This window comes from Thamnophis sirtalis, unplaced genomic scaffold, assembly GCF_051295495.1.
Source record: "Thamnophis sirtalis isolate CommonGarterSnake01/CBP01778 unplaced genomic scaffold, rThaSir2_p1.2 scaffold_3, whole genome shotgun sequence".
NCBI classification, from domain to species: Eukaryota; Metazoa; Chordata; class Lepidosauria; order Squamata; family Natricidae; genus Thamnophis; species Thamnophis sirtalis.
The window spans coordinates 124,429,082-124,454,193 of NW_028261383.1; the positions used below are offsets into that span (position 1 = coordinate 124,429,082).

At 41.1% G+C, this 25,112-nt stretch overlaps 1 protein-coding gene across 3 annotated transcripts in view; it reads right to left on the minus strand.

The window, feature by feature from the left end:
* Positions 1-25,112, minus strand: part of MYO15B (myosin XVB) — a 74,795-nt gene that overhangs the window by 41,272 nt on the left and 8,411 nt on the right. For all 3 annotated transcript variants that reach the window (XM_087709935.1, XM_087709934.1, XM_087709936.1), the window contains exons 4-23: positions 20,227-20,357; positions 19,426-19,521; positions 17,131-17,366; positions 16,515-16,693; positions 14,636-14,708; positions 13,774-13,971; positions 13,579-13,673; positions 13,240-13,337; positions 12,958-13,039; positions 11,409-11,495; positions 10,926-11,020; positions 9,002-9,478; positions 8,426-8,522; positions 6,801-6,896; positions 4,935-5,088; positions 4,503-4,587; positions 3,617-3,806; positions 2,716-2,837; positions 1,474-1,533; positions 916-991 (exon numbers count right to left, since the gene is read on the minus strand). In XM_087709935.1, coding sequence (XP_087566061.1) covers positions 916-991; positions 1,474-1,533; positions 2,716-2,837; positions 3,617-3,806; positions 4,503-4,587; positions 4,935-5,088; positions 6,801-6,896; positions 8,426-8,522; positions 9,002-9,478; positions 10,926-11,020; positions 11,409-11,495; positions 12,958-13,039; positions 13,240-13,337; positions 13,579-13,673; positions 13,774-13,971; positions 14,636-14,708; positions 16,515-16,693; positions 17,131-17,366; positions 19,426-19,521; positions 20,227-20,357 — 2,727 coding nt within the window. The remainder of the gene's footprint in view (positions 1-915; positions 992-1,473; positions 1,534-2,715; positions 2,838-3,616; positions 3,807-4,502; positions 4,588-4,934; positions 5,089-6,800; positions 6,897-8,425; positions 8,523-9,001; positions 9,479-10,925; positions 11,021-11,408; positions 11,496-12,957; positions 13,040-13,239; positions 13,338-13,578; positions 13,674-13,773; positions 13,972-14,635; positions 14,709-16,514; positions 16,694-17,130; positions 17,367-19,425; positions 19,522-20,226; positions 20,358-25,112) is intronic.

Consider the following 25,112-nt stretch of genomic DNA (forward strand, 5'->3'; position numbering starts at 1 on the left):
AGGGCTACCCATACTGTTTCCTGCCTTTTAGAAGTGCTTGTTTGCTTCCACTCATCTTTGCAAATAAAGCAAGCAGACATTTCAAAACTCTAGTGCAAATTCACCTCAAAGAAACAAATCCCGATAGCACTGCTCTGAGACATTTTTTTTCCTTTTGGAAGAAGTAGGAATGCATAACAAGTCTTTATCATATATAATTGCAGTGAGATTAGGTTGGATCAAGTAGGTTTGGGACATGTGCATGTAAAATGGCTAGCAGAAAGCACCCTGGATTTTTATACTTCTGGATCAGGATCTCTTTGGGTTATGCATAGCAGTGCTACCTCTTCCCAATCTCTCTGGAGTGGGGATGCTGAAGAATAATTAGCAGGAAACAGATTTTATTGCCCAAATGGAAGAAAAACAATGCCATGTTGCCATTCCATGCCCAGAAAGCAGCTAGATTGGCAGATGAATCTTCTTTTGATGGAAGTGATGCTGAGCAATAATGCCCTCCAAGGTATCCAAAACAAGAAGCTGGCTCCTGGGGTGGAAATAAGCTATGTGCCATTGGCAGTTCTGTCTTCCAAAGGAAGGGAGATGCTGGGTTGCCTCGTGTTATTGAATGGATTGAGAGCCCTGAACATCTGGACCTTGGGATTGAGCAGAAATTCATCTGACACAATGCTGCTAATTATTTCAATCCCTAAGTACATTTATCACTGAGTGAGGAACATTTAGAAATGGGTTATTTGTCTTAGCAGGAGAGTCTTCAGTGGGTTCAGTAACAGATTGTGAAGGCAGAAGATGGTTAAACATATAACAGTTCCCATAACTCTAGTGAATAAAAAGATGGAAAACAATTCTTCAGTTTTAGATGAAAAGTTCATGCCTCTAAGATACTTGAAGACCAGGAAGGACACATGGCTTCCTTACTTAACAAGTCTTTCATTTTGCGCCTCTCCTCTTTGGAAATTCGAATGCATGACTCGGAGTAAGTATCTCTCAAGATCTGGGAAGGAAAAAAAATGGATTTCAATTCAACTCATAAGACTTATAATGCAAGTGTCAAGCTTTGAAACAGAGCATATGGAGTAAACCAGGTATATTCTTTGAAAAAGACAAAACGTAATAAAGAAAAAAAATAAAAGATGGAGTCTTAGGATGAAAAGGCTGATGACGAAAAGAAAAGTGAATCTCTCTTATCTTTCAGACACACGTTCTCTCTGTCTCTCTCTGCCTCTGTCTCTATCTCTGTCTCTCTCTTTCTCTCTGTCTCTGTCTCTGTCTCTCTGTCTCTCTCTCTCTCTGTCTCTGTCTCTCTCTCTCTGTGTCTCTCTCTCTGTGTCTCTCTCTCTGTGTCTCTCTCTCTCTCTCTCTCTCTCTGTCTCTCTGTCTCTCTGTCTCTCTGTCTCTCTCTCTCTCTCTCTCTCTCTCACACACACACACACACACACACACACACACACACACACACACACACAAAATACTTACCTGGTCACATAACAGATTCAAGCAGTAAGGATGACTGAAATTTTCCCTGGGATAAAACACCTATTGAGGAAGAGATCCAACACAAAGTTGTTTTCACATATGCAAAATAAAATCATGACTCAAAATAGCAAATGATTCTGTACATTAATATATTCAAACACAATTCATTGAGTGAGGATAACATACATTTCATTTTGCAGGAGTAGTGGCTTATCAACACAAAACTCTATCATGGCATAGGAAAAGTAATTAAACTCATCCTATCTATTTGAAGGTTATTCTTCTCCAGCCAGTCCTACAATCAGACATGTCGCTTCTAACCAGTCTATACTAATCTCCATCACAGTGAGTCAATTATTATGGTATATGCTTTCACACTAATAACCGGTAGAAAGGTTTACCACTTTTTATTATTTATTATTTTTATTTATCAAGTTTATGGGCCACTCACCTTTCCACAGAGTCATTGTCCTGACCCCATTTTTAAAGATTTTTTTAAATCCAATTTTTATTATTTTTATAAATAACTCAGGGTGGCAAACATACCTAATACTCCTTCCTCCTCCTATTTTCCTCACAACAACAGCCCTGTGAGATGAGTTGGGTTGAGAGAGACCGAGTGGCCCCAGGTCACCCTGCCCTCTTTCACCCCCAAAGTAGGAATAGAACTCAGAGTTCCATGGTTTCTAGCCCAGAGCCTTAAACATTAGATCCATCCCAACTCTCCACAATTGATTGCTACCAATGATACAATAGCAATAGCACTTAGACATACATACCACTTTCAAAGTGCTTTACAGTCCCCTCTAAGTGGTTTACAGAGTCAGCCTATTGCCCCCATCAATCTGGGTTCTCATTTTACCCACCTCGGAAGGATGGAAGGCTGTGTCAACCTTGAGCCTGGTGAGATTCGAACTGCCAAATTGCCAGAAGCTGGCAGTCGGCAGTTAGCAGAAGTAGCCTGCAGTACTGCACTCTAACCCCTGCACCACCACAGCTCTTAACCCACATCAGCCATCCCAGTGTTCATAATAACCCTAAGACGACCATCCAGAATAAGCATACAGGACAGAAGGCACTGAAATTATCCAGACACATTTTGCAGAATGGGGGCTGCAAGAGGATTAGCCACCAAGTGCCCAAACTGTGGGAGATGCTGTCACTACAGAGAGATGTGATTGCTAATTTTAGTAGCTAAACATGACCAGGATAACCATGCAAGAAGGTGGGACCATGACACACCTCTTTCCGCAGGAAGAGTTTCCAGATAGGGTTAGCATAGGAGAAACTGACACTAGCAGAAAGATTGAAGAGCTGGGTTTTGACATTAGCGTCTTCCAACAGTATCTTAGTCGAATCTACGTCTGAAAGAAACAGAAAAAGAAGGGAATGTAGCATTCTACTTTGTATAGGTTGTTTTTTTAAAAGTTATCCTCAAAGCAACTGAGAATATTTTGAAATATCTCTGAGATCTTCTTGACCTACAAGGGCATTCTCAAGTTCAAAACAAAATAGCATCTCCTCTTAAAATGGAATTTCAGTAAAGATTCTGGCTCCCAGCTACCTTCCTCACAGTATCTATGAGCAGATTTAAAACTACCTACATAAAACAAAACCAATCGTGGACCCATAAACCATTGCCTGCTATAATAAATGCACAGAGTGCCCTTCACTGAAAGACTTCCACTGTAATAATTCAATTTAAAGTAATAAAGAAAAAAATGTCATTTGACATGAGATTGGTGGCAAATAAATTTCATAATAAATAAATACTCAATATTCAACCTTTTTTATTTTTGCTCCTGGTACAATATTATATAAACCCAAAAGGTGAACTAAAATAATTTGTGCAAATAATAAATTCAAAATAGTGCAGAACGTTGCTACTGCATCCCCCTTACAGTTTTACTTCTGTGCTATAAAATTATGCTACTTATGAAACATAATGAAGACCAGGCTATATTGCATAGCTTTAGCCAAATTCAATTAGTTTTGTAAAATAAATGTGTCCAGAGTTACACCCAAAATGCTTACCACTATTTCCCTAGGAAAGGCACTCCCTCTGGAATGATGGCTACTTCCTAACTTAATCAATGGCAGATGTGCCAAACAAAGTCTACAGGATCAGAGAGGGTTTGCTTACCTTTTGTGCCAGCTGTTTCATCTGTGACAGAATCTGGAGGAAAAGAAGGGGGTGGGCCAGGAGGGGGAGGAGGAAGCACCAAGCCTTCAGGACCAAAAACACTTCTGAGTGACAATTGTTTTTCTTTGATGGTATTGGAGGGTTTGACTGGTGGTAAAGGTGGTGAGGACTTAATTTTTTCAGAGGAGACCTGGGATGGGGGAGCAGAAAGGAAGAGCAAGGGCTCAGTTCAGCCATGGCCGTATGTCACTCACATATGATTAGCATCTCATTCACATCACACAGCTAGCAAGTTAGTCTTTGACAACAACATGCAATATAAAAAGCAAATAAGAATGTAAGATGGAAGCTTTCTGGTGGAAATCTTCTAAGTTACTCAAGACAATTGGCATTTCATTTGCTCATTTCATTTGATAGACCTTTACAGATGGACTTACTAGGATGATTTAAATGGAACAAACATTATAAATGTTATTAACAGTTTATTAGTAGTAGCTTTTAACAGCATCTAAATAGAGTTAGCGGTGCCTTATCTCTAGGTCAAATCATGATATCTCTTGGTTCAGGCTATGAAAATTATTTTCAGAAGATTGAGTTCCATCCAGAGAACAGACACGGCATTTCCATTGACTGAGTGGTGATAACTACAGCCATATAGGTTACGTGCTGTTTTCATATGTTATGAAAATAAGTTATATTTTATATTTTTCCTTCAGTGGCAGATATAGGTTTATCTGATTTTTATCCACAGGCTGGGTAAAGAAAAGGTGAATTATTCAAAGCTTCCCAGTGAGTACTATGAGCTGACTGGAAATTTAAGTCTGCAGATTTTGATAGGACATTTCCTTCTCTACACTAGATTGAAGGTAGCCCATCAAACACTCACCGATGGATGATCCAATCCTAGAGCCTCCAGTTTTGCTAAAGCTTCCTCCTTTGGCTCACCTTTAGTAAGAGATTTAGAGACGTCTCTGCAATTAAACAAAAACCAGCTAAGATGACCTGTTGGGTGGACCACCATGGATTGTGCACAACAAAAGGCCTAACCATAGAGACTTGTTTATAGAAGTTCTCTTACATATGTAGATACAAAAGCTCTATGGCTGTTCCTATGGTAGGAAGGGAATCCTGTGACAAGATGGTTAGTCATTTATGCAAGAAATTTGGAGACAAATATTTTGTCAATGACCAACTCACACATTAACAGACTTTCCTCCTTCCCTCAAACTGAGGGAAGTTCTAAGAGTGGCCTGAATCTTTTCTTTCTGCAACTTCAACCACCAAGGGAGATCTTTGATCAACTTGGCACATCTCTTACCTAGCAGGCATGATAGGTTTTGGTGGTGGAATTGGACGTTTCTTGTGGGTTTTAATAATGTTGCGTATCTCTTGGCTTGGTTCAGGCTGTTCAGGCTTTATATTCTGGAATTTCCTCTCCTGATAGTTTTCCAGTTGTGTAGGAGGTGGCAAATCTGAAGTAAAAAAATAAGAGTATATTTTTCCTTTAAAAAAATACTACCCTATTAAACCTCCTCCCCTCCCACATACTCTATTTTGGTATTCTCCAATAGTTTCTAAACAGCTACTTTCCAATCTTTTACACAAATATCTTGCCCTTTTCATCCTAAAAGTCTGTAGATATTCTCAGTCATCCAGGTCATGGTTGTCCCAAAGGTGCTTTTTCAGGAGGCAACTGGACTTTCTTGTTTTTTCTTCTGAAGATGTTTAGCTTCTCATCCAAGAAGCTTCTTCAACTCTGACTGGATAGTGGGGAATGGAAGGATTTATATTCCTTGCAGACAGCTGGTCATCTGCATCCTTTTAGAGGGTTGTTGAAGCACTCCGAGGTTTCTCCGTGTTTTGGGATGAACACCCTTTGAATGGTATGGGAGTAGGATTGGATTTCCAGAGGAAAAATTGCAGACTACAGGAACTAGAAGCACTATTTAGGTGACCCTGGGGACACAGATAAACCTCCAAGTGCTTCAACGACTGTCAGAGCTGAAAAAGCTTCTTGGATGAGAAGCAAAATGTCTTCAAAAGAGAAAACAAGAAAGTCTAGTTGCTTCCTGAAAAAGCACTTTTGGGACTGTTTTCATCCTGTGTACATGTCTAAGAAACTAGAATGGGCAGTGAGACAAACAGCCAAAGCAACTGTTTCAGAATAGAAAAGTTGAAAGAACAGGATGGAAAAGCAACCTCAGATTCCTTGGATAGAGTGCTATATAGATTTGTTGAGTGAGTGAGTGAACGAATGAAAGAACAAACGAACGAATGAATATGTCACCGTCTCTTTATTCTGTGCCCTAATCATAGCCCTTCTGCAGAGATCAATATGAAGGAAGTTATTTGGGGTGCAGAATCATACTCTCACCCATAAAATGCTATTACTGCATTTTTTGGAACTTCTCAAGAACATGCTGTAATGTGAAAGGCAAATAGAAAAATTGGTCTATAGAAGATTAATATAAAAAATAATGGACTGTCCTGCAGTTTGCTCAGACTGAATAGTGGTCAACACCTAGCTGATGTCTTCTTCCATGCCTTAATGTTTTGGCATTATTTCTTTATCATATCTGATAAAATCAGGTAAAATCTTTATCATATCTGATAAAATCTCCAAGATTAATATCAGACAAACAATCAAGAAATAGACAGTACTTCAACCAAGGAACTGCCAAATAAACTAATAGTAAACAGTCCAACCAATGAATCTCCAAGGCCCCTTCGACCAAGCCACTAAAATATAAACTGAGAGCAAACCCCACTCATCGCTTAACACTGATGATGTTACCTAGTTTGGATAATGAAATGTCTGCAAGAAAACAAGCAAGTTCAGTGAGCACCAAGGACCCCTTCAAAATCAGCTATTATCTACAAGAATATCTGCTGCAACAAACAGATCATTCCCAAAACAGGTATGGCAGCCCTTTGGGTCCACTCGCAACACCATTAAGAATCACGCTGTTGCAAATCTCTTGCACGAGCTTTTTACAGTATTCAGATTAACAGAGTTGGAAGGGACCTAGTCAAGAGTTGGAAGGGTCATCTAGTCCAACCCCCTGCCCAAGCAGGAAACCCTACATCTTCCTCTACCTAGGATGGAACTCACAACCTCCTGATTGTGAGGTGAGAACTCCACCTCTAGGCCATAACAGCAAATCAGAAATGTTCAACAGTTTACCTGAATTTGATTCCTGGTTGGCACTTGGGTCCTCTGACTTTTCTTTTACTCTACGACTTTTTGAAGAGACTTTCTTCAATGGAGCAGCTTCAATCCCTATAAAAGAAGAGGTTCAGGCATTGATCTACATTTTGTTCCAGCATCAGTCTAAGCAAAATCTACAAGAAACCAGACTAACAGAGGTTGTGAAGGACTTAGAGGCTGATACAGCTAAATTTTAAAAGTTTATGCATTATGGACAATCAGAAGTAGACTACTCAACTAGTCCTCAACGTATATCCACAATTGCGCCCAAAATTTCTGTTGCTAAGTGAGACATTCGTTAAGTGAATTTTGCCCCATTTAATGACCTTCCCTGCCACATTTGTTAAATGAATCGCTGCAGTTGGTAACATGGTCGTTAAGTGAATCTGGCTTCTCCCCATTGATTTTGCTTGTCAGAAGGCAGCAAAAGGAAATCACATGACTCTGAGACACTGCAACCCCCATAAATATGAACCAGTTGTCAAGTGTCTGAATTTGACCACGGAGATGCCGCAATGGTCATAAGTATGAAAAATGGTCAGTGCCGTTTAACTTTAAACAATCACTAAATAAATTATTGTAGGATTATCTGTATACAGGGAGAAAGAACTGCATTAAGACTTAGATGTCACTATGACAAAGGTGGCAAATTTAGCAAATCAAAGATTTTGATTATTCTAAACCATGTAAAATTATCAGAGAATATGACTGGAACAAGGGTGGGTTCTGGCTGGAGTTACTGCCAGTTTGCTTATGCGCACGCTTCATGCGCACATGTTGAATGTGCCTTGTGCGCGCAAGTGCAGTTCAATAGAAATTGTTCTGTGCATGTGCACAGAAAATAGCAATAGCAATAGCAATAGCAGTAGACTTATATACCGCTTCATAGGGCTTTCAGCCCTCTCTAAGCGGTTTACAGAGAGTCAGCATATTGCCCCCAACAATCTGGGAAAAAAAATGGTGCCAGCGACGGTGGCAACTGGGAACCGGTTCAGAGGCATGTCCAGCCTGGGTGGCTGCGGGTACTGTGATCCAAGCCGGCATGTCACTACCGGTTTGGATGAACTGGGCCAAACAGGTAGGCGTCCACCTCTGGACTGGAAGTATTTTTTTTCCTGAATCCTAATAGTTGGACAATGGAGGCACAAAGCTGTCATTAGAAGTTCTCATCCTATTCCTGTTTCTATCTGGAGAACTGAAAAGACTAATCACATCCCAAGAATTCATTCGTATTCTTACAAAACGCACTTTACTTGGAAGTAAGTATAGCAATAGCAATAGCAGTTCGACTTATATACTGCTTCATAGGGCTTTCGGCCCTCTCTTATCGGTTTACAGAGTCAGCGTATCGCCCCCACAGTCTGGGTCCTCATTTTACCCACCTCGGAAGGATGGAAGGCTGAGTCAACCTTGAGCCGGTGAGATTTGAATCACCGAACTGCAGTTAGCAGTCAGCTGAAGTGGCCTGCAGTACTGCACTCTAACCACTATGCCACCTCGGCTCTTATAAGTATGAGAAGGCTGCAACAAAGATCTTGTTGCATTAATATAAAAAAAATGAAAATATGACAGTCTGGAAAGAACATTGGCTTACAACTCACCCATTCTCTGGAAGAACTCAACTTTCTTTTGGAAAGTCCCCCTAGAGAGGGAATCTACTCTGACGTCCGCAGTCACCTCCTCTTCCAAAATGTGGATCTAGGACATATACCAGATGGTGGGTTACAATTTGAATCGTGTCCTTGATTTCTACTTTAGAGAAATAGCTACACTGTATAATTCCAATATACTTCTAGATCAGGGATGTCAAACTTACGTTGTCACAGTGGCATCACGTAACATATCAGGACTTTTTTCTCCTTCACTAAATGAGGCGTGGGCATGGTCAACTCATGATGCATCCAGCCCACAAGCGGGGAGTTTGACAGCCCTGTTCTAGATCCACTTTCCCCAATCCCAGATGAGTAATAAAAATATGCATGGAAAGCATTTGATCAAAGCATATCAGCATCCTTGAAGGGGGAAAAAAGAGGCTGTCTAACTCTGACAGAGATTTCATTAAGTCATCTTTAGGACTCGATTTTTCCACATTACTCCCATTTCATCCTCAGAAGAATCTTAAATTCCAAATGGAGTATTATCCAGAAAAAGAATTCTATAAGGAATATACTCAGTACCGGTGATTGTGGTGGAGGTGAAGGAGAACGAGACTCTTGTATTGGTCTTGAAGATTCAGAAGGCTGTTCCTTTACTGACACCTTTTTTGACCTTGAAAGTTCAGGAGGCCTCTTGGGGAGTAATGTTTTCTTTGGGCTTGAAGGTGACCTGCTCTTTGGTGATGTTTGTCTTGGCCTCGAAGCTTCAGGTGATTGCTTCCTTGGTGATACTCGTGTTGATCTTAAGGATTCGGGAGAGCTTTCTGATGATGATGGCCTTCGTCTTAAATGTTCAGATGTCCTCCTCTTTGGTGTTGCTCGTCTTGGCCTTGACAATGTAGGTGAGCTGTGTGGTGAGGGTTGCCTTTGCATTGAATGTTCATGTGATCTATGTGAAGGTAATTGGTTTGGGTGGGAATGCTCAGGAGATCTATGCTTCTGTTTCTGCTGTTGATCCTGTTCTGAAATTTTCATGGCTTGAAGTGTCATCTGCTGAGCCTACAAAATCAATTTTTTATATATTTATTTAGTTTGTCAAACATGTGCGAGATAACAGGCGTAAGTATAAACATGGACATGACCACAGGAAATGGGTACGAATCAATGGGGACAATAGGACAGGGATGGTAGGCACGCTGGTGCACTTATGCACGCCCCCTTACAGACCTCTTAGGAAAAGGGTATGAGGTCCATGCTAGACAAAATTAATATTTTGTTGCTTCTTATTTACTTTGTGGATTTATATCCACCAACAGTCAGATCTCAATTACTTTTAATCGTAAATGAACTACGATTTCACTTTTATGTTTCAAAATTTTCATTTTCTTGTTCTCTTTTATGTTTCTCTTCTACATCTGTTATTCTCTAATATCTCCCACCTTGCTCTTAAGTAACGCTTAACACAAATACAATGAATACAGCAGTCATCGACTTATGACCACAAATTTCTGCTAAGTGAGACATTTGTTAAGTGAGTTTTTCCCTGTTTCATACCTTCCTTGTCACAGTTGTTAAGTGAATCGTTGCAGACGATACGTTAGTAACTGGCTTTCCGATTGACTTTCCTTTTCAGAAGGTCGCAAAAGATGTTAACATGATATTGGGACACAGCAACGGTCATAAATATGAACCAGTTGCCGAGCATCTGAATCTTGATCACATGATCATGGGGATGCTGCGAAGGTCATAACTTTGAAAAACAGTCATAAGTCACATTTTTCAGTGCCATTTGAACTAAACGAACTGTTGTAAGTCAAGGACTACCTGTAAATATGGTACCACTGGTGTATCTTTAATTCAGGAATTCACCCGTTTGTATATTTCAAACATGCACAAATTTGGCCAAATAATACCCCTTTCCACAAGGCAATTTCTCTCTACTAAACTCATTCCCTAGTACAGGTAGACTTCAACTTACAACAGTTCACTCAGTGACCGATTGAAGTTACAACGGCCCTGAAAAAAGTGACTTATAATCCTTTTTCACACTTATGACTGTTGCAGCATCCCCATGGTCACATGACTTACTTTGGGGTGCTTGACAATTGGCTTACTTTTATTGGTTGCAGTGTCCTATGGACACGTGATCACGTTTTGTGACCTTCTGACAAGCAAAATCAATGGCGAAACCAGATTCACTTAACAACCCTGAGACTAAAACAACTGCAGTGATTCCCTTCACAAATGTGACACTGGAAGTCGTAAAATGAGACAAAACTCACTTAACACATTTCTCATTTAGCAACCTAAATTTTGGGCCCAATTGTGGTCGTAAGTTGAGGACTACCTGTATTAGCTGCTCGGTCGTAACTTGGCCCTTTGATGCCTCACATTGCACAAGAAATGATTTCTTCAGATTGTTGTGGGAACTGGCAAACTAGGCATGACTCCCAGCCAAGGCAATTCACTGCCTTGCGTACTCTTTCACTCTAACGCTGTCACATACCAGAAACAGGGCTTGTTGGTTGATGACAGATTGCTGCTGAGCTGCTGCCTGGTTAGGATCCATGGATGGCATCATGGGGTGAGTCATCATCATAGCTGAGAGCAAAAACAAAAGAGAGAAGGGGTCACATAGAATCACAATGCATATGTCTCCCCACGCTGTTAAATGCACAGCAATTCTTGCACAAGCTACACAAGCTTCATCCCATCTGAGCCAGTGATGAAATTCAATTTTTTTTTTACTACCGGTTCTGTGGGCGTGGCTTGGAGGGTGTGGTGTGGCATGGCGGGCGTGACTTGGTGAGCATGTCAAGGGAAAGCTACTGTAAAATCTCCATTCCTACCCCACTCTGGTGCCAGCCAGAGGTGGCATTTGCCGGTTCTCCGAACTACTCAAAATTTCCACTATTGGTTCTCTAGAACCTGTCAGAACCTGCTGGATTTCACCCTTGATCTGAGCCTCAAGACATTGTGTTCCCATTACCTGGCATTCCCGGCATGGTGGCTGGCATCATTCCTCCCATAACTGGCATAGTTGGAAAAGTTGGCATGGTCATCATTCCAGGATAACCTGATGAATGGAGAAAATCTGACTTACTCCCATGAAACGAACAGCCAATTATGGCTCCCTAATTTGTGTTGTGCAAACCTGGATGACCACTAGATTGCAACAATAGGCTACCCTTGCGTTTGTCTGGAGCTTTGCAGCCCAGATATGATGGCCCTAAATAAAATTCACTTGAGGTTCTGTTCATATCTGTGAAAAATCTTCTGGTTTTCAACTAACAGTACATTTTAACTAGTGTGGTAAGGGGCATGCAATACAGACAGTCCTCGGTTTACGACCACAATTGAGCTCAAAATTTCTTTTGCTAAGTCAGGCATTTATTAAAGAATCTTGCCCCATTTTATGACCTTCCCTGCCACAGTTGTTAAGTGAATGATTGCTAAATTAGCAACACAGTTGTTAAGTGAATCTGGCTCCCCCATTGACTTTGCTTGTCAGAAGGTCGCAAAAGGGGATCGTATGAACCCGGGACACTGCAACCCTCATAAATACAAGTAGGTTGCCAACTGTCTGAATTTTAATCCTGCGATCATGGGGGACACCTCAACCTTCCTGTGTGTGAAAAATAGTCATGTGTTTATTAGTGTTGTTGTAACTTCAAACGGTCACTAAATGAACTGCTGTACTGAGATAACCGTGCAATTTTGTCATCCATCATGTCATGCCATGTGATATGAGTGAAAGATACTGCTGACTCACAGAATAAAGATACCATAGTTTGGAAATCAGCAGCAAAGGAATTTTCTATTTCTCAATATGAAGCCCCTCTCTGAGCTGTTGGTTATAAAGGTAAAGGTAACGGTAAAGGTTCCCCTTGCACATATGTGCCAGTCGTTTCCAACTCTACGGGGGCGGTGCTCATCTCCGTTTCAAAGCCAAAGAGCCAGCATTATCTGAAGAGTGGTCATGTGGCCAGCATGACTAAACACTGAAGGTGCACGGACCGCTGTTACCTTCCCACCAAACACGGTAGTTATATTATTGTTACGTATGGGCACATATGTTTTACCTTTGTAAAACATACCTGCAGTTACAAGTGCATTTAATAATATGAGCATTGTAACATTTTTTTTACATTTCCCCCTATAAAAAGGAATTATTGTATCTGAAGCATACAGAATTGTATACAACAGATTTTAGAGGTTTTTCATGTTCATGTACAGTGATTTTCCTCCACCCCCCTTTTTTTAACCACCTTAGGTGTAAGGAGAAATATTTAGGCCAATAATCCTTATCCCAGCAGTGTGAATAATAAGCCTCAATTCCAGAATTGCTTAAAAAAAAAAGAACAGTCACAGAAGCCACTATCTATCTCAGGGCCGGATGCGTCACATGCTGCCCACCCCCGGTATAGAGAAGTTTGGAGAAGTCCCAATATGTCACATGACATTGCCATGGTGATGTGAGTTTGACAGCCTTGATTTATCCTATCAAGTTGCTCTCCTCCCTGCATTCAAACTCGCACCTGAATAGACTCCTTGATTCATAGGTCCAATTTTCCCACCTCCTTTCATACGACCAGTCAGGTTTGCCTCATTTTCCATAGCCTGCAGAGAGGCAGGGTGGGGGGGAAAGAGATATCAACAGTTAGTTTCATCTCTAGCAATTCCTGGAGATCATATATCTGTGGCAAAAAGGAAGTGATCATAACCACTATCGCAGTTCTGTTCTCAGTGCCCACCCAGAAAGTGTCAGAAAGTGATGTATGAGGAACAGCAAAAAAAAACTTAGATGAGATTAGACTTACTGACATATGAGGTCTGGAGCCAGCATGTAACAGAGGTTCAAAGAGGCCATCCACATAGTGACCCAATTCTCTAGAGGGAGTTGGACTATCCATGGGGTCTAATTCGGGAAGGGGGAGGAGGAAGAGATAAAATCACTGTTAATCAAAGAAATAAAACTCCTGTCACTTCATTAACATCCCTTGCTCGTTTTCTCTACCTATCCTCAATGCATTGATTGAGCATCTCCCCCTCCCACCCAGATCTAAATATAGGGAGCCATGGCTTCAGGATGCAAAGATCAAATTCTCCCCAGCATTCTCAGATGCCTTTTGAACTCCTGACCTGAGATGGAGACTCACCTGGATGGACTGCCTTGTCAAACATGGGAGGCAGGGGAGGTGGAGGGAAAGAAGGGGCCTTAAAGGTTGGTGCAGGAGGGATATCCAAGGACTTCCTATCACAAAAGAAATGAGAGTGGGGGTCTCAAAAGCAGAGATTTCTGGGAATACAAGAGAGAGGCTGCTGGGACAGGAGGTAAGGAGGCAATCACTTACCTATTTGGAGAGTTCCTTTGAAAGTAGCTCACATCCCTCTCAGGGATAATAGGAAAATTAGAGGAGGACTGAGAAGGGCAATTTACTTCCTCCATTCCACCAACCAAATCCAACACAAAGTCACAGCCTGCTAAGTCCTGCCACTTGTTGCCGGTGAACATTGATATGGACCATCCGCGAGGGACAGTATCCAAACCCCTGAGATCAACAAAGTGAGGAGACACAGTGTCACGGGAGGTAGCAGAGGATACTATGAAGCAGTGAAAAGGACCAGGAAGATGGTATGAGTTGGAGACAGGAAGGAAAAGCATATGCTCTTCCTCCAGTTTCCGCATTACTACTTATGTGCTACTTAACATTTCATATAAACAATATGTGTAAGAATATCATAAAGTGCCCCAGAAAAGCTAATAGATTTCAAGGTATCATAGGGCCTATGCAACTGAGATAGAGTTGGGCTTTTGCAAATTAATTAAAGCCCAAATTAAATTAAATTATTCATTCATTAATATCCAATGGTCCATTAATATCAAATCTCTCACTGCAGAAGAGTCACCACTTAATAACTAATAAGGGCCACTGAATCCAGACAACTGTTTCAACAGTAAATGAAACAAATGTTATCATTTTCCTTCAAAATTATGCTTTCCCCAAGCTTTTGAATTACCTTGTAAAGGCTACAAAGTAAAAAGGATAGTTTTGTAGATTGTTTGGATGAGTTTTTAAAGGAACATGAAATCTCTGTTGGAAATTAGAAATTCTATCAAAGAATACAGTCTTTAGCTCTGGTGGACATCTAAAAACAACTAACTGGGTTTTTGAAAAAAGAGGCAAATCCAATTTCTCTTTGCCTTTAGATTACCTTGAGTTCAGGATCCAGCCTGCATATTGCTCTCCTGTGGTCCATGATTCCACTTCTGCTGAAATCCTTTCCTCTAAACCAAAGAAAGAGAGTTTAAAAATTATGAATATAACCTATAAGAAAATCTTGCTATACTTTATAGTGCATGCCAACTAGTCATAGTTCTTTCCTAGTCTCCCGCGCCTCAAAATATATTGTTTTATATATATGTTTGGAGAAATATCAACAACTTCAGATATGCAGATGATACCACTCTAATGGCAGTAAGTGAAGAGGAACTAAGGAGTTTCTTGATGCAGGTGAAGGAGAATGCAAAAGTTGGCTTGAAACTCATCATTAAGAAAACTAAGATCATGGCATCTGGATCTCTCAATTCCTGGCAAATAGATGGAGAAGAAATGGAGGTAGTGACAGATTTTATTTTCCCAGGCTCCAAGATCACTACAGATGGGGACTGCAGCCAAGAAATTAAAAGACGCTTTTTCCTGGGGAGGAAAGCTATGGCAAATCTAAACAGCATACTAAAAAGCAGAGACATCACTCTGCCAACAAAAGTGCGTATGGTCAAGGCTATGGTTTTCCCAGTTGAAATGTATGGCTGTGAAAGTTGAACCATAAGAGAGGCTGAGCACCAAAGAATTGAGGCCTTTGAACTATGGTGCTGGAGAAGACACCTGTGAGTCCCTTGGACTGCAAGGCAATCAAATAGGTCAGCCTTAGAGGAGATCAACCCTGATGGCTCTTTAGAAGGCCAGATCCTGAAGATGAAACTCAAATACTTTGGCACCTAATGAGAAGAAAGGACTCACTGGAGAAGAGCCTGATGCTGGGAACGATTGAGGGCAAAAAAGGAAGGGGACGGCAGAGAATGAGGTGGCTAGATGGAGTCACCGAAGATGTGAGCTTAAATGGACTCGAGATTGGACAGAAAGGTCTGGAGGAACACTGTTAATGGGGTCACGATGGGTCAGACACATATGTTTAATTCTGCAAGGTTGGATTCTTTTGGACGCCTCTCTTGTAGGTACATAGGATGCCATCCTGATAACTGAAAGGACTGCGAAAAGTGAATGGGCATACCAGGTTGCAGTGTGAGCAGCTCACTGTAGGGACAAAGTGAGATCGACCACTTAGTGTTATATATTTACTCAGAGATATTGTAAACTCTACTTAGAATCTTCCATACCACCATGTTTTTACCCTCAAGTTTAAAACATAGAGCAGGCCAAGGTTCAACTGTTATGTCTCTTTCTCCAACCTGTGTATCACAGAGGACAGAGAGACACTGATTTCATGGTGATACAACTGGATGACTCCCGTATTTTGTTACTGTAATGGCCCTGTCTGTTCTCATCCCCTGGATTTCTGACTTTGCTCTCATGCTAACATTGCATTATAAATTGCAGTGGGACAGGAAACCCTTCTCTCTCTCTATAGACCAAAAGAAAACAATGGGGGCATTTTGTATAAAGGTTTGTTGTACTAGCAGTCTTGCTAATTAAGACTTAAACCTTTGGAACAGAGAGCTTCAGTACATTTCACATACAGTTCCACACTCCACTTGTTTTTAAAATGCTATTACCGCGAACATAAAGCGAGACAGGAGACAATGGATGGAAACTAATCAAGGAGAAAAGCAACCTGGAATTAAGGAGAAACTTCCTAATAGTGAGAATAATTAACCCATGGAACAGCTGGCCTTCAGAAGTTATGGGTGCTCCATCACTGAAGATTTTTAAGAAGAGACAGGACAGCCACTTGTCAGAAATGGCGTAAGGCCTCCTGCTTGAGCAGGGGGTTGAACTAGAGGACTTCCAAGGTCCCTTCCAGCTCTATTCTGATTGACTGATCGAGTGCTGAATAGGAAAGCAACTTTTACCTTTATAAGTGCAGACTTCCAGCACCATCTTGCCTTTCCTCTGGTTGGCAGTCCACTCCAGGCCGGTGGGGGGGAAACTGCGGGACAGCTCCAAGTAACCCTCCGTCTGCTTCATGGAGGTTAAGAGTTTGTGCTGGCACATTCCGTTGTAGCCCTCCAGGCCATGATCTGACACAAACCTACATCCCAGCAAAGGAAGAGCCTTCAGTAACCATTGCTGCTATTTCAATGCTTCCTGAAACCCAGGGAGGAAAAAGCCCAGGGCTCGGCTGCTATGGATTCGCCTGGGTTCAGGAGAACCCGTAGCTAACATTATGGCTAGTTCAGAGAACCTCCACATCCCATCCCTGGCTGGCCACCCCTCCCCTCCCAGGAGTCTCCACACAGCCCATTTTGGATGCGAGGTAAGTGCAGGACCCGTGCAGGGCTTGGGAATGGGGAAAAATGGGCCTCCTGGAAGTTCCAGAAGGCCAGAAAAGGGCCCATTTCTGGCCTCTGGAGCCCAGGGGAGGCCGACTAGGCCATGCCCACAATGGCTATGCCCACCCAGCAACCAGGCAGAGAAGCTGTTGCTGAAATTTTTGAAGCCCACCCCTGAAAAAGCCCCACTTCTTACTTCAGCAGAGGCTTCTCCAAAGCTGGTGAAGGTGTGAAGGCACTCAGGAGGGTAGCCATCAACACCCAGCCTCGTTGGCATTGCTCCAGATCTGGGTTTTTCCACAGCTGGGTAGCAATTTGGCTCAGCAGCTCATTGCGTAGGGGGGGGCTGGCCAGTCCCCGGCTTGCTATGTAGTTCCCTAGAAGCTGTTCATGGATGCCCTGCAATTCCCAGTCATTGATGAATCGCAAAACCTATAGGAAGAGGAGGGGGTGTACCATAAAAACAAGGGACATTGATGTCAGATATAGATAGAAAAATCAGAGTAATCTCATTTCTGACCCTTCCTTACCATCCTTGCAAGACGTCAGGGCTAGGTTATCCCCTGGGCATCAGAGCCCGCAACTCCCAAAATTCAAAGAAAGATACCCCATCTATTTTACAGAAATTAAGATTAAATTATGGAAACTACACATTGGATAGCATGCAAGCACAGAATCAAATTATAGTTCTATTTTGGCAGACTATAATTCTAAAAATGTCCCAAAACTTCAGCCTTTCTTGAAAAACTTCTTTCTGAAGAACTTCTTCAGTTCTTCCTCTCTATCACTAAACTTAAACTGGAAACACCAGAAATTGAAAACTGAGACTTTGTACATACTAAAAGTTGAGTTCTGCCAGTAACCTATAACTTCTAGAGATTGTTTTCCTTTTCTATCCATGTTAGTGAAGTAGGTTTATTTTTCTTATTGCAGCTGACCAGGAAATGCAACAGGAGGTAAAGAAATATATTGATTGTTAGGAATTTAGGATTAGTGTGCTATTCCTATTTTTTCTTCTCTGTTTCTATCCTCAGAGTACTACCTGCAATATCTCTAGGTATGAGCAACAGTAAAATGTAGTTTTCCTTCCTTTTATAAGAAAAAAACCCAATTAAAATATTTAAAAGAAAATAGTATAATTAACCATGATTAAAAAGCAAGTTTTCTTCTTCCAAGATCATAAAATTATGACATATCTAGCTACATAACATAAACACATGATAAAGGTAATATACTAATTACATTGTTCCTGACATTCTTATCTTATCAATTGCCTCTTTGAATGACATCACACACCCAAGTAATGAACCACTTTCTGCACAGGCCCACTAGATAAGAACAGAAACCTGAGGACAGATAAGGGCTACTCAATATGTTTTAAAAGGCCATATGAAGTTTCTGGACAGAGTCACTTATCAAAGGTCTATTATGATAGCTTCCTAGTCATACCTTACCCACAGAAAGGTTGCCTGAGCCTTTAGGCACAATTCTAATCACAATTTAGATAACATATCCCAAGTAATCCTGTGGTCTCTGAACAAAAAAGATTCTACATAATAGGGAGGAAATTGTGAAAACAAAGGAGAGGCAAGATTTTGTTGGGGATAGCCAGAGAAGCTGCATAGGACAGAAGAAACTCAAAATTGAATTTTCAAATTTGCTTTTGTCCCATTCTTTTCACTAATAGTTCCATGCTGCATTGAGCAGTAGGAAGAGGGGAAGACTGGCAAGCAGCCATGTGTATATGAGAGGATGTCTTACTAAAGATATGCTCATTCTCCTATCTGATCTCTGAAATAATTTCTGAAACTAGAAGATGGGGCTCAGACCAAAGGTAGCATTCAGCCAGTTCTGACAGGTTCTGGAGAATCGGTAGCAGAAATGTTGAATAGTTCAGAGAACCAGCAAATAGGCTGGCCCCGCCCCTGTTGCCTCCCAGCTGGTCTTCTTTTATTGCCCTGAACAGGAGAACGGAGCTGGAAAGCAGGTTAGTGGGGTGGGGAGGGAATGGGGATTTTGCAGTACCCTTCCCCTGCCACACCTCCAAAGCCATGCCCACAGAACCAGTAGTAAAAAAAATTGAATCCCACCACTGGCTCAGACACTTGTATAGGATCCAGTTTAGCCACAAGCACAAACTATTCTTAACTGCTGAAATCCTCTTTTTCTACATTCCATTATAAGCCATTGAACTACAAATGCATCTAGAAGACGTTGGGCCTGGTCTGGTCAGCCAGAATTTCCTTCCTTGGAAGCTCCTTGAAATCCTTCTTTTACAGAACAGGAATAAAAGCCTGAGAAGACCTTGAGGTTCCTGGAAGCTCCCTCTAGCCTGAAATAGCTCACGATCCTCAAGAGTCTTCATAAGTTAAATCTGTGTCTTTATTTAAATCATGCACTGTATTTAAACTGGATTTGATCTCATTTTTTTGATCAAGCCAGGGAAGTAGTTTCAGGTTGCAGGTTCAGATGCTTTGTTGTTCCTTCTTACCAGCTTGTTTAGCTGTAGAGCATTTTGTCTGTGCTCAGTGTGGAGTTGGGTCAAAGGCTCTTGCAAGGGCTGTCCAAGGGCTGGAAAACTCACAACCTACAAAGGACCAAAGACATACAAATGGTGGGAATGTGGCACTACAAGAATTTAGGACACAATGCCCCCCCCGCCATGCATCCATTTTATTTATTCATTTATTTGTAGCCTGCTTTTTATTATCTTTACAAATAATTAAGGGTGGTGATCATATCCAATACACCTTCCTCCTCTTATTTTTCCCACCACAATAATCTTGTGAAGTGGGTTTAACTAAGGCAGAATGACTGGCCAATAATCACCGAGTAGGCTTTCATGGCTAAGGCAGGACCTTAAATTCATGGTCTCCTGCTTTCTAGCATTTGTGGACAAGGTGGGCAAGCATAAGCTAAAGCAGTGGTCTCCAACCTTGGCAACCTTAAGACTTGTGGACTTCCACTCCCAGATAATTCTCCAACCTTGGCAACTTTAAGACTTGTGGAATTCTCTGGGAGTTGAAGTCCACAAGTCTTAAGGTTGCCAAGGTTGGAGACCACTGAGCTAAAAGACCTTTTTATACATATGTAATGGCAGCCACAACCAAGGGAAAGGAAAGGAGTTTAGATGCACAGTAGCTGAAAGACGAGAGGACAATGCTGCAGCCCACCTCACTCACAAGACCTAACTTGTCCATCCAACTGACAAGAAACAGGAAAAAGGAGCCTAGAGACCATTCTGGTCATAAGGAAATCAGAGGAAACTCCTTTCCTGACTCTGCACTCTTACCTGGAAGTGAGTTTGGACAAATGTAGAGAAAGGAAAGTTGTTAATATCGTGAGGGAGAGAGAAGGTAGCCTTGGCTTTCACTTCTGGAAGGGACACTTCAGTGACTTGATTACTCTGAGCAGGATTGTGATCTAAAAAAGATGGAAAAGCGAGTGTAAATTAACCCAAGTGAAAAGTTATTTTCAGTGCAGGGATATGCCCATGTATGTTTCCTGGCAGCAATGTGATCTAAATCTCCCATGTTGTAATGACCAATGTTTACAAGTATGAACATAGCATGTTGCAGTCAACAGGCTCCAGGAACGAGCAGATTGGCCATCCCAACCTGGGGGCTCTTTTCAATTCCTGGAATTCATTATCAGCATGACTATCGCAGAGAATTTAAGGAGTGGTAATCATCAATACAAAGGAGACCAAGTTGAGGAAGGTTGTATTACATTGACAGTAATATATTTTTAGAATAACAAAGTTGGAAGGAAGCTTGGAGGTCTTCTAGTCCAACCCCCTGCTTAGGCAAGAAACCCTACACCACTCCCAGACAAATGGTTTTCCAACACCTTCTTAAAAACTTCCAGTGTTGGAGCATTCACAACTTCTGGAGACAAGTTGTTCCATTGATGAATTGTTCACACTGTTAGGAAATGTCTCCTTAGTTGCTTCTCTCCTTGATTAGTTTCCACCCATTGCTCCTTGTCCTACCCTCAGGAGCTTTGGAGAATAGTTTGACTCCCTCTTCTTTGTGGCAACCCCTGAGATATTGGAACACTGCTATCATGTCTCCCCTAGTCCTTCTTTTCATTAAACTAGACATACCCAGTTCCTGCAACCGTTCTTCATAGGTTTTAGCCTCCCATCCCCTAATCATCTTTGTTGCTCTTCTCTGCACTCTTTCTAGAGTCTCCACAACTTTTTTACACTGTGGCGACCAAAACTGGATGCAGTATTCCAAGTGTGGCCTTACCAAGGCATTATAAAGTGGTATTAACACTTCATGTGATCTTGATTCTATCCCTCTGTTTATGTAGCCTAGAACTATGTTGGCTTTTTTGGCAGCTACTGCACACTGCTGGCTCATATTTAAATGGTTGTCCACTAGGACTCCAAGATCCCTCTTACAGTTACTAGTATTGAGCAAGGTACCACCTACACTGTTCCTGTGCATTTCATTTTTCTTGCCTAAATGTAGAAACTTACTTTTAATTACTTTGGGGTTTTCAAAATGTTATCTGGCTGAACTAGAATAAGAATTCTAGCCAGTGGGACATGTTTGTAGAATAAATGCTAATTATTTCAGAGGATTTTTTTTCCAGCCAAGGAATCTTGCCCACTGATTTTGACCATGGAATTATTTTCCCCCAATCCATTTGTTTAATGACCATTCAAAACCATTTGTTACAACTTCACTGAAAAAAATCACATACGATGGGACATCATACTTATGACCGTTACATAGTCATGTGATCAAAATTTGGTACTATGCATTGTATTTATGCAGCATCTTGGGGGGGGGGTGTCATGTGATCCCTGTATGCAACCTTTCCAGATGACTTCAAACAAGCAAAGCTAATGGGACAAAATGTATTTACTTAACAACCATATTGTTCACTTAACAACTGCAGTGATTCACTTAACAAACATGACCAAAAGGGTTATAAAATCAGCAAGACAACTGTCTTGCTTGGAGAGAGAAAGTCCATTTCCAATTGTGGTCATAAATTGAGGACTCTCTATTGTGATTGTTACTATTGCTGCTATTGTTGCAACCTATGAGTACAGGGACAATTGCAGTGATATTGTGAATAATATTTTGGTTCCCTAGAGAGAAAGATGTGTCCTATTAAAATGCTGGATGTTTCTTTTTATGTCTACCCAACCTGGGTAGGCATGGCTGAGGGGGTCATGTGACTCAGTGGGAGTGAGTGACATCGGGTTGGCCATCCCCACCCAGCTTTTGTGGTTCCTGGTGTTTTATTTTCTGTGGGAAATGGGTCCAAATGGCTCTTTGAGTGTTTAAGGTTGCAGACCCCTGCTCTATCCATTTCATATATTTGTGGATCTGCAAAAGTTTACTATTTAAAAATTCAAAAAAATAACTCCAATTGTTGGCCAATGGGAGGGACATAGTAAGTGTTAGTCAGTCACTGTTGTCCGTGCCTCTGTTTTAACTCTTCTCTCACATGTCCATTTCGTAGAGGGAGAGAGATAACCAGCCACAATGCTGAAGAACATAAAACTATTCCTGAGCGCAATAGGGAGAAGGGAAGAAGATGCTACGTCTCTTTGGCTTCAAGTGAGAACTCTAAGGAGCAAAGGAGACAGGATGAGGCAAGAGTGCCCCCCAGTGGAAAACCATCATTATGTATCTCCAGAAGGGATGCTGTAAAACTGCCTTTGGACCACTCCCTCTGGAGCAAAAGCTCAGGTGAGCTAATTGGTTGCCAGATCCTCATCATCTTTGTGAAAGGAATGGATGTATGAAGGGCGCATCACTCTCAGATATTCTTCCTTCTCCCATTTAATGCTTCCCAGGGCTTAATAATGCTTTACAACAGTATTCATGGGAACTGCTAAAAGAGATTATTGTATCAAGGAATTATCCCTAGAGAACAATGCTTGAGATGCTATCTGCAAAAAGTCTGATTGCTCCATAGATCCTTTTCCCCAGTTCAGGATCGGTGTAGATCGGAGACAATATTTTGTATAGGCTAGTATTATCTTTCAATATAAAGAAGGCATGCCAATTCAAGCACACCATCTAATATGAGAATGAAAAACCAGGTGGTTTGATGGCCTGAGTCACTGGAACTGGCAGAGACCCAGGCCTGTCACGCCCCTGAACCCTGGTGGTGCTGTAGGTGCTACCATCTTGTTTTTGCTTCTGTGCATGTGCAGAACAATTTTTATTGTACTGCACATGCGCGGGGACTGAGAATTAAGGGCACGCTGCAGGCCCACGAGTGAACCAGCAGTAGTGGCTGCCGGAACCCACCCTTGATCCAGGTGTAATTTTAGCATTAGAAATGAAGTATGAGAGACTTCTTTTGGGAAAAAAATAACATTTCATTTAAGTCAAGCTTAGCTCCCAGTGTCTACATTATTTATTTATTTATTTATTTATTTATTTATTTATTTATTTATTTATTTATTTATTTATTTATTATTTATTTATTTATTTATTTATTTATTTATTTATTTATTTATTTATTTATTTATTTATTTATTAAAATTGTTTTCCCGCCTATCTCTCTGCAGCTCTGGGTGGCTTACATAAAAATAAACCATAGATAGATAGATAGATAGATAGATAGATAGATAGATAGATAGGTAGGTAGGTAGGTAGGTAGGTAGGTAGGTAGGTAGGCAGGCAGGCAGGCAGGCAGGCAGGCAGGCAGGCAGGCAGGCAGGCAGGCACCGTGTTGACCCCCAAATTAGACAGGGTCTTATTTTCTTTTGACCCCCAAAATAAGCTTGGCCTTATTTTCAGGGAGGTCTTATTATTTTGAGGTGCAGGAGGCAGCGAGCGTGATCACCTCATGGTTGCTGCTGTATTGCAATATTTTCGGGGAGGGCTTATTTTTGGGGAGGGCTTATTTTAGTGCATGCGCTCAAAAGCCCAATTGGGCTTATTATCCGGGGAGGTCTTATTTTCAGCGAAACAGGGTAGTTGTAGATGTAGGTGTAGGTGTAGGTGTAGGTGTAGGTGTAGGTAGGTAGATAGATAGATAAATAGATATGTGTATATATGTGTTTGTGTGTATGTATGTATGTATGTATGTATAGATAGATAGATGATAGATAGATAGATAGATAGATAGATAGATAGATAGATAGATAGATAGATAGATAGATAGATAGATAGATGGGGGAGGGATATTCAAATGGGTAAATTCACAATAAATCATAATAAAAATGCATATAAAACTTAAATTAACATTAACATATGCCTAGGATATGTAGCAGTACAATTTTGGCAGCAATGCAGAAGCAGTTTGTTATTACCTTTTTCAACATCCGTGTCTAGCCTAAAGCTTTGAAATCCTCCCATGGTCATGCCATCCAAATATTAACAAAGCCCCACTATGCTTAGTTCCCAAGCTCAAACAAGTATCCACGTGCTGAGACAGAGAGAGAGGCTTAGGATATTAAGTATGGTAACTGCTGAAAAACTGTTTTTAGTCTGTGGAATTTGAATGTAAAAAGAATACTTTTCAAAGAACAGATGTTCTTTTAAACAAGCCATCACTGTATGAATGTTGGCTAGGTGTCATTTAGTCAGTTTTGACTTTTAGGGCAAATGTTCACAGTTCTAACCTGCCTCTAGAAATAATTCATAGCTCAAATAAAGGAGAATATTTGTAGCTCAGGTTTGAAATGAGGGATCTCTGGTGCTCTCTGAGTTTCCTTGTTGTCTTACAGATGTTTCATTACTCAGACATGTCATTACCCAAACTAGGTAATATCATCAGTACTGATGATATTACCTAGTTTGGGTAATGACATGTTTGCAAGAAAACAAGCAAGCTCAGAAAGCACCAAGGATCTGCTCAATTCATAGCCCCTCTGAAGACATTCCAATCATCTATTTGACATCATATCTGTTCTTCCGTTTCTATCTTCTTTCCATTGCACAATAATTTTTCCTAATGACCCACCGGCAATACTTCACTCATATGCAAGACAATTGTAACGTAAAGTGTAAAGTGAATCACTCCTGATTTTGACCCTAAAATAAAACATTTGTGCTTGTTGATCACAAAAGCATCCACTTCTTTTTGGATCCAGAATGGATTGATAGTTCTCCTTGCAATTCACAGTGTACTTAATGATCATCTCTATATTCGTAATTTGTAGATGTTTATTTTCTTTCTCTCATCCTTTCTCAGTCT